The following is a 13,933-nucleotide window of genomic DNA, read 5'->3' as shown; positions in this document are numbered from 1 at the left end:
TTTCTTTCTTTCTTTCTTTCTTTCTTTCTTTCTTTCTTTCTTTCTTTCTTTCTTTCTTTCTTTTAGGGAGAGAGAGCATGCATGAGCTGTTGGGGGTGGGCAGAGGGAGAGGGAGAGAGAGAATCTTAAGCAGGCTCCATGCCTAGTATGGAGCCCTTCGAGGGGCTCGATCTCATGACCTTGAGATCATGACCTGAACCAAAATCAAGATTTGGACACTTAACCGACTGAGCTACCCAGGGGCCCCAAGGATATACATACATTTTTCATATACCCTGGTATAACACCTCTGAAAAGTAAGAGATACACTTTTTCTTAATTTTCTCCATGTAGTTATCAATCCTTTGAAGAGTTGGGATTCAACACTACAGAATATGTCTTAAAGCACAGTAATATTAAAGTAGAGATGTGAGCAAAGAAAACACAAAATAAAAGTGACCTATATAAAGGGAAGAAAAGATACAGGCAAACAAGGAATTAAACAGAAAACAACACTTAAAGAGTTGGGTGTTCAACAGTCCCTTTATCTTTTTCTTCTTCCTATCACCTAGAAATTCACCACAAAACTGTTTACAATATACACACAGTTCCTCTTCAGCATCATCAGCCTCAATGACTCTCTCCATTCTTGCCTTAAAGGATCCTGCAACCCACACTTCAACATATCCTTTCTACCATCTGAAGTAGCAATATTATTCTACTCTTGACTAAGCCCAACATGAAAATCATCACACCAAAACCAATTGTATTAGTGCTTTTAAAACATAATATAAATTTTAAGATTAGATTATCTCATGTTTGTATAATTTTATAGTTCATATCATCCCAGAAGAGATATGTCATCTATACCCAAAAGTTTCTCATTGCGTATAGACTTAGTGTAAGAGTGCGAAGTTAAATCTCCTTATGTGTTGCATGCAGGACTACTGGAGGTGAAAAATGTCACAGAAGGACAGACCTAGGTAAGCAAACACAACAACTGCATATGCTCTTGGGATATTTCCTCTATGCAGGTTTGAATTAGAGGGCAGATGTTTCAGGGAACTAGTGAACCAAACCTTACAGACGCCACTAGGTTGGCTCCATCGGGCAATTCTAAGGTAATGAACATTGTGCTGTTGCAGAAATAGTTTAGACTGTTGTATTCAAGGAAACTCAAAATGGTCAGATGAACTAGAAACCTGGAGAAGTGAAAGTTAGCTATATAAAAGCCTCTAGGTTATGCTAATAGTAACTTACATCTTATTCACCAAGCCACTTAAAAACATGACTAGGATATTTTTTTCACTCCCAAGAAGGATATGCACAACTAATGTATTGCAGTGGAAACCCATTTTTGACCGAAAACAAAGCAAGAGAAGACCCCAACTCTCAGTGGTCAACTAAAAACCAACCAACCAACCAACAAACCAACAAAAAAATAATTGACATTATTATAATAAGTTAATGCTCTATCTGGTTCATTGGGAATTTTGCACTTTAAAGTTTGCCATGTTTGTTACACTGCACAAGACTTGCTAATGAGGTGCTGCTCTTAACACACCAAGATAATGCCACTGACATGAGTAGAGGCTTTGCTCTGGCTTGCCCTTTGGAACCTTGTTTTCATAGTAGAGATAGATTTGATTTAACAGTTCCTATCTCTCTCCTGACATCCTGTGTGAGTCAAAGATTTAGGAGACAAGGAACCAAAATCTGGCCAGAGCAGCTGACAGCCAAAGCACAAAGTCTAAAACCTAGGCCTTATGAAAGCTGATTCTCTTAACTTCAGGGCTGCTCAGGGGCATTAATATGTTACACCGTGCTGTGCATAATTAGGGAATCAATACAGACCGCTGACCTGTCCTCAGCAAATGCTGATCTAATTGAATGGGGTTACAAAGAGAGCAAACTTCCTCTCTTTCTGGAGTTGCTCAGTGCTCTTGAATTTTCTCAGGTGGCCTAAAGGGAACAGGCTCAGACAGGACTAAGGAGCAAATCCAATCGTACAAAAACTCCCAAAGACCGGCAAGGCCCCAATTTGTCACAACCCCTAAGTTCTTTTTTCACTTCCTTTAGCCCTCCTCCTCCAAAAACTACATCAATACATGAAGACAATATACCAGGCACCAAAGAGACATATAAATGATGCCATATAAATTACTGTAAAAAAAACTAAACAAAAATACCTTGTCATGTTGATATCCAGAGAAGTCTAGCACCAAAAACAATACTAATGGCAAAACAAATTTATTATGAAAGGTAGTTCTTAAATAATCTTTGTGTGATTTACTTCAAAGGGTGATCAGGATTTGCAAAGAGAAAAAAATACCTGATAGAAATGAAAGCACAATTATTTGGATTTTTTTTCACTGAATTTGATTACAATCCTTATAAGTCAACCTACCTCAAGTTTAAGTAAGTCAGCATCTGCAGATTAATGATGGCCTCAGGAATGACTCTGATGCAATTATGATACAGATTAAGAATTTCCAGTGATACAAAATGGCACAATTCCATTGGGACTTCGACCAGTCTGTTTTTAGATAAATCTGTGAGAAAAGGAAAGAATATTTTGTCAATAAATCTTCAATATAATCCAGTACAATTGTCAACTATCAACACTTTTTTTCTTAAATGTTTTAAAATAAGCATAATTTAAATTTAGATCAGTATTTTCATTTTTTGTAGCTCTGTTACTCCACGGTTGATTTCCTTTTCCTGGCATATTATCCCATTCATATGGAAAAGCAAAAATACTGCTTAAAACAGTTTTAGCTCTATATTAATTTGTAAATACTGGCCAGATATAAGAGTAACTGAATCAATATTTACTTTCCATTCTATCTAGAAATTATTTCAAAGTCATTCTCCCCCAGGCAAGCATGAAAACTGTATCCTTCAGTCTGCCTGAATATATATCTTTACCATAATATTTATTTAATTCAATTTTGCATTCATAACATATGTTGTCTCTTGGAACATTATATCCTCGGCAAACACACACATAGTAGATACTAAACAAATATTTCATTCACTGGAATTACTGAGAACCTACAATGTACAAGACCAAGATAAATCAACTGTGTCTCTCTTAAGGACAGGCAGTGTGTCTGCCACATGACCAGCAATAAAACTGGGCTCTCTTCTTCAGGTGTACCAAAGACCATAATAATGGTGGTTTACAGAGCAGTGTAAACGCACATCATGGTTTACAATATCACCATCTCAACAATAAAAAATGGAACAGTCCTTACTGTCTAAACCTGGGAGTGGCAGAAATAACTGTTAAATACCATAAAATACCAAATATGAGAAAAGAGCTACCACTCTCAAAAACAATAACTCAACATTACTGATCATCTCACCCTTCATCAGGAGGGACTCAATCAGTATGACCTGAAGATGTTTACTAAGTATCATGTCATATATACTTAAGGAATCACACTCCATTAAAAAAAAAACAAAACAGAAAATTTAAATAGGTCAATACTATAGGGGCGCCTAGGTAGCTCAGTCGTTAAGCGTCTGCCTTCGGCTCAGGTCATGATCCCAGCGCATACAGCCCCGCATCAGGCTCCCTGCTCCGCGGGAAGCCTGCTTCTCCCTCCCCCATTCCCCCTGCTTGTGTTACCTCTCTTGCTGTGTCTCTCTCTGTCAAATAAATAAATAAAAATCTTTAAAATAAATAAATAAATAAAAATAAAAAATAAATAGGTCAATACTATAATGAAATGGAAGTCAAAGGGCTATTCTCCTGACTGACCACCCTTCTGAGAAATAAATACATAAATAAACAAAGACAGGCCTAGATGGCTTCAGAGGTGAATTCTAAGCAGGTTTAAAGGGACAATTCTGATAATATTTAAATTATTCCACACGAGGTAAAAGAAGAAAAGTTTCTAAATACTTATTTAAAGAGTAAGGTATAATATTGATACCAACACCTAACAAAGAAAATACACAAAAGAGAAACTACTTACGAATCTCCTTTCTCCATAAACACTTATGTAAATCCTAAATTTAAAAATTAGCAAACAGAACTGAGCAGTATATAAAAAAGATTAACATACTATGAGTAAGTGGAACTTATTCTAGGAATATAAGGATTTTGTATTATTTAAACAAGTCACCATATAACTAGAGTAAAAGCAAAATAGCATATGATCACCTCTAAGATACTTAAAAGGTATTGATAAAATACTGTATTTATTTATTTTCAAAAACTACTTTACTGAAGTATATCTAATATATCGTAAAATTGACCTACTTCAAGTGTACAATTAAGTGATCTCTAGCAACTTACCAAGTGGTACATCATCATGATAAATCAGAATATTATTTCAGAATATTTATATTCATTCTTAATGTAATTTCTCAATAAAAGAAGAATAGTTGGCTATTTCCTTACATAATTACACACACACACATGCATATGAGTGAGAATTTTTTTATTTATTACTAAATTTCAAATGACTAGAAATATTACCAATAAAGTCAAGACAAGACATCACTACCACTATTATTACTTATTATTGTTCAGAAGATATTAGCCAATGACATGGATAAGGAAAGAAAAGAAGAACCAAAATTGGAAAAAAAGAATTATCATTGTTCACAAATAATATGATTGTTTTCCCAGAAAATCCAAAAATATCAACAGAAAGACTACTTCAAAAAGGTACAGGGTAGAAAATGAGTATGTTGATAATAGCCTTCACACACACACACTCACCTGCAAAATAATACAACATAAGAAACCTAATTTATTATAATAACAAAAGTAAAACATCTAGAAAATCTTAAATAGGCAAAAGTTTATATGAAGAAAACTTTGAAATGCTACTAAGCAATAAAAAAGAAAAATTATGATTAAAAAGATATTCCATGATTGTAAATAAGAAGGACAGCATCAAAAAAGTGTCAATTCTCTCTAAGCTGTACGTGTATAATGGAATGAACTCCCAATTCAAAAAATATAGTTCTAAGATATATATTTTTTAGTTTGCTGAGATTACTACACAAGTTGACTTTAAAGTTCATATGGTAGAATAACGCAAAAATAGCAAGGTAGCTCTCAAAACAAAAGGTGCTCTCAGGGGCACCAGCTCTCTGAAACATTAACAGACACATAAGGCAGTATGATGGGCAGGTGAGAAGGTCAGAGGAACAAATTACAAACAGGTCAAAGACACATATGGAAATCAAGTGTGCAGTCAAGGTGGCATTTCAAGTCAACGGAGAAAAGATATGAGGTCAGTAAACAGTTTGAGAAAACTGGATAGCCATCTGAAACAAAGGATGACCTACTTCACCCCTTTTACCTCAATAAATTCTAGATGAATTAAATTATTAACTTCATTTTTTAAATATTTTATTTATTTATTTGAGAGAGAGCACACAGGAGCGGAGAGGGGAAAAAGGAGAGGGAGAGGGAGAAGCAGACTTCCTGATGAGCAGGGAGCTTGACCCAGGGCTCCATCATGGGGCTCAATCCCAGGAAGGACCCCAGGACCCTGGGATCATGACCTAAGCTGAAGGCAGATGCTTAACCGCCTGAGCCACTCAGGTGCCCCTAAATGATTAACTTTAAAAAGTAAAGCCATAACAGCACTGAGACAACACGTGGAAGTTTGTGTTATGATCTTAGAATGGAGAAAGTCTTCCTATGAATGGCATAAAGCAAGACTGATAAATTCAACACATTAAAACAAAATTTATAGCATTCTAAAACAAACAAAAGCTCCACCAAAAACATACATGACAATCAAGGAATGGGGGGCAGGTGAGAAGTCCTACAATTCATAAACCCAATAGGCTAATTTTTTATACATATAAAGAGCTTCTACAGTCAATGATAGTAAGTCTGAAACCCAGAAAAAAAAAAAAAAAGGACAGAAGGAAGGAAGGAAGGTGGGAGAGAAAGGAAGGAGGGAGGAAATGGAGGAAGGGAAGGAAGGAAGAAAAAAGAACAGATGGCTCACAGAAAAGGAAATACAAATGGCTCTTAAGCATCTGAAAAAATGATCAACCTCACCCACATTAGAGCAATGCAATTCACAGCTACATGGGATAATATTTTTCACCCATTAGACTAGTAAGTATCAAAAAGTTTGATGAACATATTATAATGCTGAGGACACAGTGATGTAAATGAAGAACATGTTAGCAAGATCAATCAAAATTACAAATGTACATACTTCATTCAACCTAGAAATCTTTCTCATCTACAGATAAACGCATATGTGTGCAAATGACATTATTTTTTAACATGGTTTAAGAGCAAAAGATAGCAAGTTAAATATCAGTGGAGGTCTGGTTATGTTATTAATAAACGTAAATAAAACTAAAATTAAATCAATCAATAAATATTAGCATAATATTAATATTTCATGTGGCGGAATGTAATATTAAACACTATATTCCATAATGCAGTGCTGATACATGCAGTCATTAAAATGAATGGAGCAGCTTTACATGTGCTGATGTGGTACAATCTCCCAGACATATTATAAATTTTTTTAAAAGCCTGGCATAGGACAGTGTATATAGTATTTGTTTTTAAATGAATATTTACATAGTTGTAAATAGATATATAAATATAAATTGATTATCTCTGGAAGCTGCAAAAGAAACTGGTAGAAGTGGTTGCTTCTGGAAAGAGGGCTTCTTGCAGAGAGGACGGGCGTCAGAGCAAGATCCCCCCCACCATACATCATGCTGTACCTTTAGAAATGTGAATGCATTGCTTATTTGATTTTGCATATAGAAATGGATTTGACATATATGTACATGTGTTGTATATATTGTATATAAATACATATGTGTATATATACGCAGATACACACACACACATATATACATATTCTCTACACACAGAATTTTGTTTCATTTGAACAGAGAGTTAAGAAGTCAAAGCAAACTGTGAAGTCCCATGCTCTTAATTAAGGGAAATACAGAGGCAAGCTTTTTATGAATGTTTAGAACCTCAACAGAAAAAAATTCCACAAGTCTCTTGCATTCTTTCTTCCTGAAACACTTTACCAGACATGGCAATCCTCATGTGCTACGATGCTGGAAATTTGCCCAGAAAACTTTTATGTGCTGTTTCCTTCAGGTTCAACTCAAAGAAAAAATCTATTGAGGTTCCAGTTTACATTCAAACCTTGACCTTTCCTGAGAACTGCTAGAATGATACCATCAAGTTGAATGTTTCGGTAACTACTTTAAATAATAATAATGTTTTTATTAGTTTCAGTGTCACTAATGCTTTTTTTAAAAAAAGGATTAGGGGTTTTTGTAGAAATGCTGTCATATAACTATAAAACTTTTAAAAGATCATGGGGGTATCAAATCAATAATAGAAACCGCTCCAATCAGAGAGCAGAAGACCAGTTCTAAATCTACAACCACCCTGGGATGTTTGGGAAAGTCACTCAACTTCCCAGGTCTCTGTTTCTGAATAGGTAAAATTAGAGTATATGCAACTGGATAAATTCTAACATTCATTTCAGATCTAAGATTTCTATGAATAAAAAGTATTCAGAATTCAAGTATTTTTTGTCAAAAGTATTCAGAATCCATGTGATTTTGTTTTCTCATGATAATCAATAGCAGCAGTTGAATATCACAAAAAGTTATAAAGTACAAACCCACATATAACAAATACTGGCACATCTTTTTAACAAATTTGTCCTTTCATTGTAAAAATCTATATTCTTTTTTTTTTTTAAGATTTTTATTTTTTTATTCATTTGAGACACAGAGATACAGAGAGAGAGAGAGAAAGCATGAGCAGGGAGAGAGGCAGAAGGAGAGGGAGAAGCAGGCTCCTCGCTGAGCCAGAAGCCCGATGTGGGGCTCGATCCCAGGACCCTGGGATCATGACCTGAGCCGAAGGCAGACGCTTAACCATCTGAGCCACCCAGGCGCCCCTCATTGTAAAATCTATATTCTTATCAGATAATCTAATTTTTAAAAGTGCTGTTTTCAAACATGAGGACCATGCAATGGTAGGAGAAATAAATTAGATAATAGCTTATAAATTAAGCTAATATTTAATTCTGGGCTAAACACTAATAGCATCATTATTAACAGTTGGCTTAAAAATGCTAGAATAATGTTCTAACTGATGTGTGCATCTGATGTCTACTACTCACAATACAGATGTTCTACGCTCTCGCCCCTTTTTAGTTTCCCTCCACGATCTCCAGATTTGAGGGGAAGCTTTAGCACTTTCCCTTCTCTGTAATTCCCCCCGACAGTCTAACTTTGCATCCCAGAAGCAGAAGCTGCATGAAGGGCTGCTTAGAGCTTCCAAAGAGACGGTGCTAGTCCTGCCTGCTGAGAGAAGAGGAAGCGTACGTGGTAAAACCTAAAATGCCCTCATTTTAAACTGTATCTGATATCTCCTCTTTAATCCTTGTTTGTTTTAATTTAGAGAAAGAGGAAGACAGGGGCAGAGGAAGGGGGAGAGACAGAATCCCAAGCAGGCTCCAAGGTCGGCTTGGAGCCTGACACAGGGCTCAATCTCACGACCCAAGCTGAAATCAAGAGTTGGGGACGCTTAACCAACTGAGGTCCCCAGGCGTCCCTTTAATCCTTGTTTTTAACTGTGCTGTTTTCTGTTTTTTTCAGGAATCCTTTTTCTGAAAGGACTCAGGCTAGTCATTATAAACGAAGTTACAAGGTGTAAGCAAAGGGCATCTGGCATGCCTGAGCCTACATTACTAGCCACATGAACAGAGCTCCATGTCCACTTCATGAGAATTTACCTATGCAGTGTGCTCCCTCCCTATCATCCCGCATTCGTGTTCCCCCTTCCACATGAAAAAGGAAGAAATTTATTACAAAATCTGTACACAGCTCACACTCTTTCAATGCCTAAATAAAAACAGTTGCCTAAACCAGCATTGTTTAAGTTAAAACAAAGCTGAAAAACAGACCAAAAAAAAAAAAAAAAAAAGCTCTCCTTTCCTATTTGTTGAAGTTCATTACCCATATGATGAATTATTGACTTATTTATTAACATACACTCAGGACATGGTTTCTGGAGAAATGAAAAACACATAGGCTTACTTTTAAGGAGTTTATCACTTGAAAAGTAAGATGAAGTAAACCCAGAATAAACTATAAGGTAAGATGTTCTACTTGTGCTGAAAAGGGAAAAGGCACATATAAAGAGCTAAAAGCCAGGTGGGTAAATCATGTTATCATCCATTAAGCACATCCTTTGTGCCACACACTGTATCTGGAAGTTTTGCATCTGGTACCTCATTTAAACCACCCCAAGGAGCTGTGCTCCCACCATCTGAAGAAATGAGGCTCAGAAAGCCTAAGTGACCTGCCCAGAGCCACAGAGATAAGCAGTTATACTCACACCTAAGGACATCTAACTCTAGGGCCTGACTGAGTTCCCTGCATGAGACCACTCTTTCTCCATGGAACAATGTCAGCAAGACCATGATGTGTCCCTCAGCTAGATTATTAGGAAGATATGGCAATTAATCTTCACTGCTTTATTTGTCCGAAATGCAATCAAAAGAAAAGCAGCATGTTCTGTGTATAGACCCAGAGGGGAAGACAGTTATAAACATGATGTTCAAAAAATAAAGTACTGAAAACAATCTGTCAGCTAATGGCCTAAATTCTGGAAAGAGCTACAGGAAACTTGGTAAGTAGAAATCCTGGCCTCACCTGCTAATTACACTAACCCTATGTAAGCACTCTGTTCACTGAAGAGTTTAGAACGGGTTTTCAAAGATATGACTTACTTCTCCTACTTCTCTGAGTATCATTTAATTCTCAATTAACTTTATTATTGGAAGACAGAAAAAGGGTACAAAAACCAGGTACATGTGCTTTCCTCAGGCTAATGCAGAAATCACCTTATATCTTTGAGCGTCCACAAGCACCACGGGAAAGCTGTCCAAAAGGGCTGAAGTCAGTCTAGATTATGATGTTTTGACTTTGATAACCCAAAGCAGATAATCCAATTATAAGTACTGGGGGAGGAAGTGGGGAATGACATATAAATTTGTTCAAAATCTTTCCTGTTAGTGGAAAACAAAGAAATAAAACAAGGTCTGATCCTTGAAGAAGAAGAAGAGGAGGAGGAGGAGGAGGAGGAAGAAGGGAAAGAAGGAGGAGGGGGGAAAGACAGGGAGGAGGAAGAGGAGCAGCAAAAGAAGGAAGAAATCTAGGACTTAGTTGTTAATAAATAAGAAGACGGTCAGTTCACAGTAGGCACACAGATGTGAGTGTCCCTAACGTGGCCTTTGAAAGGGCAGAGCCAGGCCAGAAGCCTGGCCATCCCACCGACTACGGCAGGCAGACCAAGGTGGGGGCAATGAAGGTTCTCCAACCCAAGAAGACAAAAAGAACAAGTACTCATAGACAACAGGCAAATGTTAAGAAGGCAGCAAGAATCTTGGAATACAACCAAAACCAGCTGGGCAAATGGGCCAGGAGCTGTGAAATGACCCAGTAAGGTATGAACGACAGGTAAGTCGGCTTTTAAATTTAGGTAGAGATAAATATAGATGAGGAATTTGCGTTAATTTTTATTGTTTACTGTTCTAATTCTGTTATAAATATATGGAGGTACTACCTCTATCATAGTAAAGCTCATGGGCAGGCTACTTTGCTAAATGAAATACTTGCCTAGCGTTTCTCAGCCTTGTTGGTACGCTGGAATCACTTAGAAAGTTTTTTAAACTCTGAAGCCTGGGGCCCATGGCCATGAATTTTAGGAATTGGCTCTGGCATCAGGATCCCTTGGATGTCCAGTTGCCTCCCTCTATTCCAGGGGAAATGCAGTTGAGTAAGATGATCCAACCTCTCAGGTTCCCTACCTAAACCAAGCCTGTCCAACAGGTGGCGCTATCCTAGGGGCAGACAAGGGGGCCCAGGAGGGGCCTGACTTGCAGAGCCCACTGGTACCTTTACCATGAATCCTAATTTGGGAAAGGAAACCTGAGCTGATCCAGAGTTAACTGTTAGTCAATTAGATTATTATTCTAAATTCCTCCTCAACTAGTATTTGATACAATCACAGCAGCAAAAACCCGACCCGGAAGGGAGTTTTATGTATTATGAATTGGCTATCATAGAAATTTAGGTTTTTCCCCTCATTGATTTCTCACCATAACCTAGTGAGGCAGGTGCTGTTATAGCTCTCAGTCACGTGTGGACAGCAAGGCCCAGAGAGGTTAAGTAACTTGCCCGAGGATACAGAGCTAGCAAGTGGCAGAAGCAAGAAGTAAACCAGTAGGCATGACACTTTGAAAGCCTCGCTCTGCACTTTTTGATTCTGCCTCATACGACTGCAATATAGGGAAAGTCAGTTTTTCATATGGACAACTCTTGTTTAAAAAAAAAAAAATCAACAGATCCATGTCAGATGCCCGATCAGGAGACCTTCAATGACCCCACAGCCTTGTACTAAAGTACATGCCCTTTGACCAGGTGCTAAATATATTCTCCAGAAAGAAGAGCATGTGTCGCGGGTGCCTCATTTCCCACCCCGAGCTGGACACTGTACTTCTTCACTGCAAACCCACCCTGGGGGCTGGCCCTGCCCTGCGGAGTTGGGGGACACCACAGCGCTGTGCAAACACAGCCGGGCAGTAGACCGGAACCCCAGAACCACGTCCTCCCCACGTCCGCTTCTTAATGGAAGCATCGACATGAAAGCTGGGCAGCCAGAAATAAAACAATAAGTTTCACCACGGCCAAAACAAGCTTTGCAAATCCCTAAAATAAAGTAGCCAAATGAATAAAAATAAGCAGGGGAGGGTAGAAAAACAGTCGATGGAATCTGGTGTGCAGTCAGCACCATCAGAAGCATGATGTTGTTTTTGTATAAAAAAGGAAAGTGGTGCCTCGGGAGGAACTGGAAGAGGCCAGCAGTCCAGCAACAACATCCTGAGTTATCAGCCACCCCAGCCATGAAGACCAATACAGCTGTGAACCTCATCTGCATTGGCTTGCTCTCCGGTCAGAAGAAAAGGCCTCATCTCGGAGGTTACGATCGTGCCTAGCTCCAGCAAGACCAAAGGATGTATTTTTCAAGCTGAATGATAAACATGTTATGGTGAAAGTTTAATTTTAGAATATTAGCACTAAGCACGATGGTTCAATAACTGGGTCAAATGGGTATCCTTCACATAGAAATCTAAACTCCTGACCCACCATCTAGAGCATGGGACCTATTATTTTCCTAATACTGAGGAGGGACGCTCTGTGCCTGGCCATCTTCACTCTCTTGCGTGGTCACGCCTGGGACCACCATGCAGGGACCGTCCTGAAGCGGAAGCATGGTCTCAGAACACCTGCCCTCTCTGGACAATCCACAGCCCCGGCATCTGACTGCCCCTCACTTCAACTTTTCTCTTGGCACAGGCAGCCTACCCAGTCCCATGACTCAGCACCCATGGGGGTGCTCCTGAGCACCTGCACATTTGGAAATGCACTCAAGTAAGGACGTGTTGCTCTAGGCAGTGAAGCAGAGCTCCTGGGCTGACTCATCCTGACTCTGGAAATGAAGCTACCTGACGCTTCCAGGGCGAAATGGACAGAAATAATAAGCAGGTTCATGAAAGTTTTGAGGCAGTTGGTCAAGATCTCAAGCTACATCTCTAACAGATCAACAACAACAAAAAATCTTACCAAACAGTAGAGATGAGTTAATTCTTCAGTATGAGCCATGAGTCTTCCCTGACCACCTATTTAAAGTTTCAACATCTGTCTTAACCGTGCCACTCTATTCTACATTTTCTTTTTTCTTAGCACTTAAATAACCTCCTCCCAAAACATACCATTTATTCATGTATTATGGTTATTAATTTTCTCTTTCTCCCTACTAGAATGTAAGTCCTGTGAAGGCTGGGATTTTGCATGGCTCCCTGGTATACACTAAGGGCTTAATAAATATTTGTTGAATGAATGGAGTAGGAAAGCAGGTTCTTAGGTCAGACAGCTTGAGTTCAAATCCTGGTCCCACCACTCAGCTGTGTGGACTTGGAAATAATTATTTAATTTCTCTATGCCTCAGTTTCCTCACCTGTAACATGAGGATAATAATAGTACTAGTCCCACTGAATTACTGGAAGGATTACATGAGATGATTGATACCTTTAAAGTCCTTAGAGCAGCGCCTGGCCCAGAGTGAAGCCCTATAAGAATAGTCTCTATCATTAGGCTAGCTAATTCTGGGTTCTGAGTATTTCTAGCAAGAAATAATACTGCCTGGGCTGGGAAGGAGCTTAAAACCTAACTGACAAGCTAATGAAGTATACCATACACATAAATGCCTCATGGTAACAACAAATCCTAGATAAAAGAATAAAAAATAATAATGTATTTTGAGTGAAAAATTTATAAGTTGGTTGGAAGGTTTCCCTTTCCAAGGCTGCAGGAGGAAGTAAGAAACAGAAATTAATTTTGGTAAGTGCCAAAAAGCATCTAGTGACAGATTAGACTCTAATATACCTACCTTAATAGGTATCACCCACTAATAAAATCACTGCAAAATCTTGGTGCAGTGATTTTATTAGTGGGTGATACCTATTAAGCCCACAAGGTGCCGAGAGGTAATTACATGTAGGTGGCCTTTTACTAACAAATGCAATGTTTATAGCAAAAACTGATTTCTTTATTGTACCTCTCCTATCCAAAGCACTGCCAAAAAAAAAAAAAAAAAAAAAAATCAGGTTACAGATTTTTAAAGGCCAGCATAGATATGGTGGTGGGGGAGAAGAGGCGTGGCGAATTCCTGCCCCAAAGTATAATCATTTCACTTAAAGGACCTCTAAAAGAGGCTTTCTACTCTTGAACACAATTCTAACAACTGCTATTATTAACTCTTCCAGCCCCACAGCATTTTAGAAGCAACAAAAACATAAGGAAAAGAGAGACAGCCATTAAGAAAGTACACTTCTTACAAGGAACAGTA

At 38.2% G+C, this 13,933-nt stretch overlaps 1 protein-coding gene across 3 annotated transcripts in view; it reads right to left on the bottom strand.

The window, feature by feature from the left end:
- Window positions 1-13,933, bottom strand: part of LRCH1 (leucine rich repeats and calponin homology domain containing 1) — a 191,099-nt gene that overhangs the window by 96,231 nt on the left and 80,935 nt on the right. For all 3 annotated transcript variants that reach the window (XM_021697827.2, XM_044913553.1, XM_021697828.2), the window contains exon 2: window positions 2,387-2,531. In XM_021697827.2, coding sequence (XP_021553502.1) covers window positions 2,387-2,531 — 145 coding nt within the window. The remainder of the gene's footprint in view (window positions 1-2,386; window positions 2,532-13,933) is intronic.

This window comes from Neomonachus schauinslandi, chromosome 3, assembly GCF_002201575.2.
Source record: "Neomonachus schauinslandi chromosome 3, ASM220157v2, whole genome shotgun sequence".
NCBI classification, from domain to species: Eukaryota; Metazoa; Chordata; class Mammalia; order Carnivora; family Phocidae; genus Neomonachus; species Neomonachus schauinslandi.
This window is presented reverse-complemented; position numbering and strand designations above follow the sequence as displayed.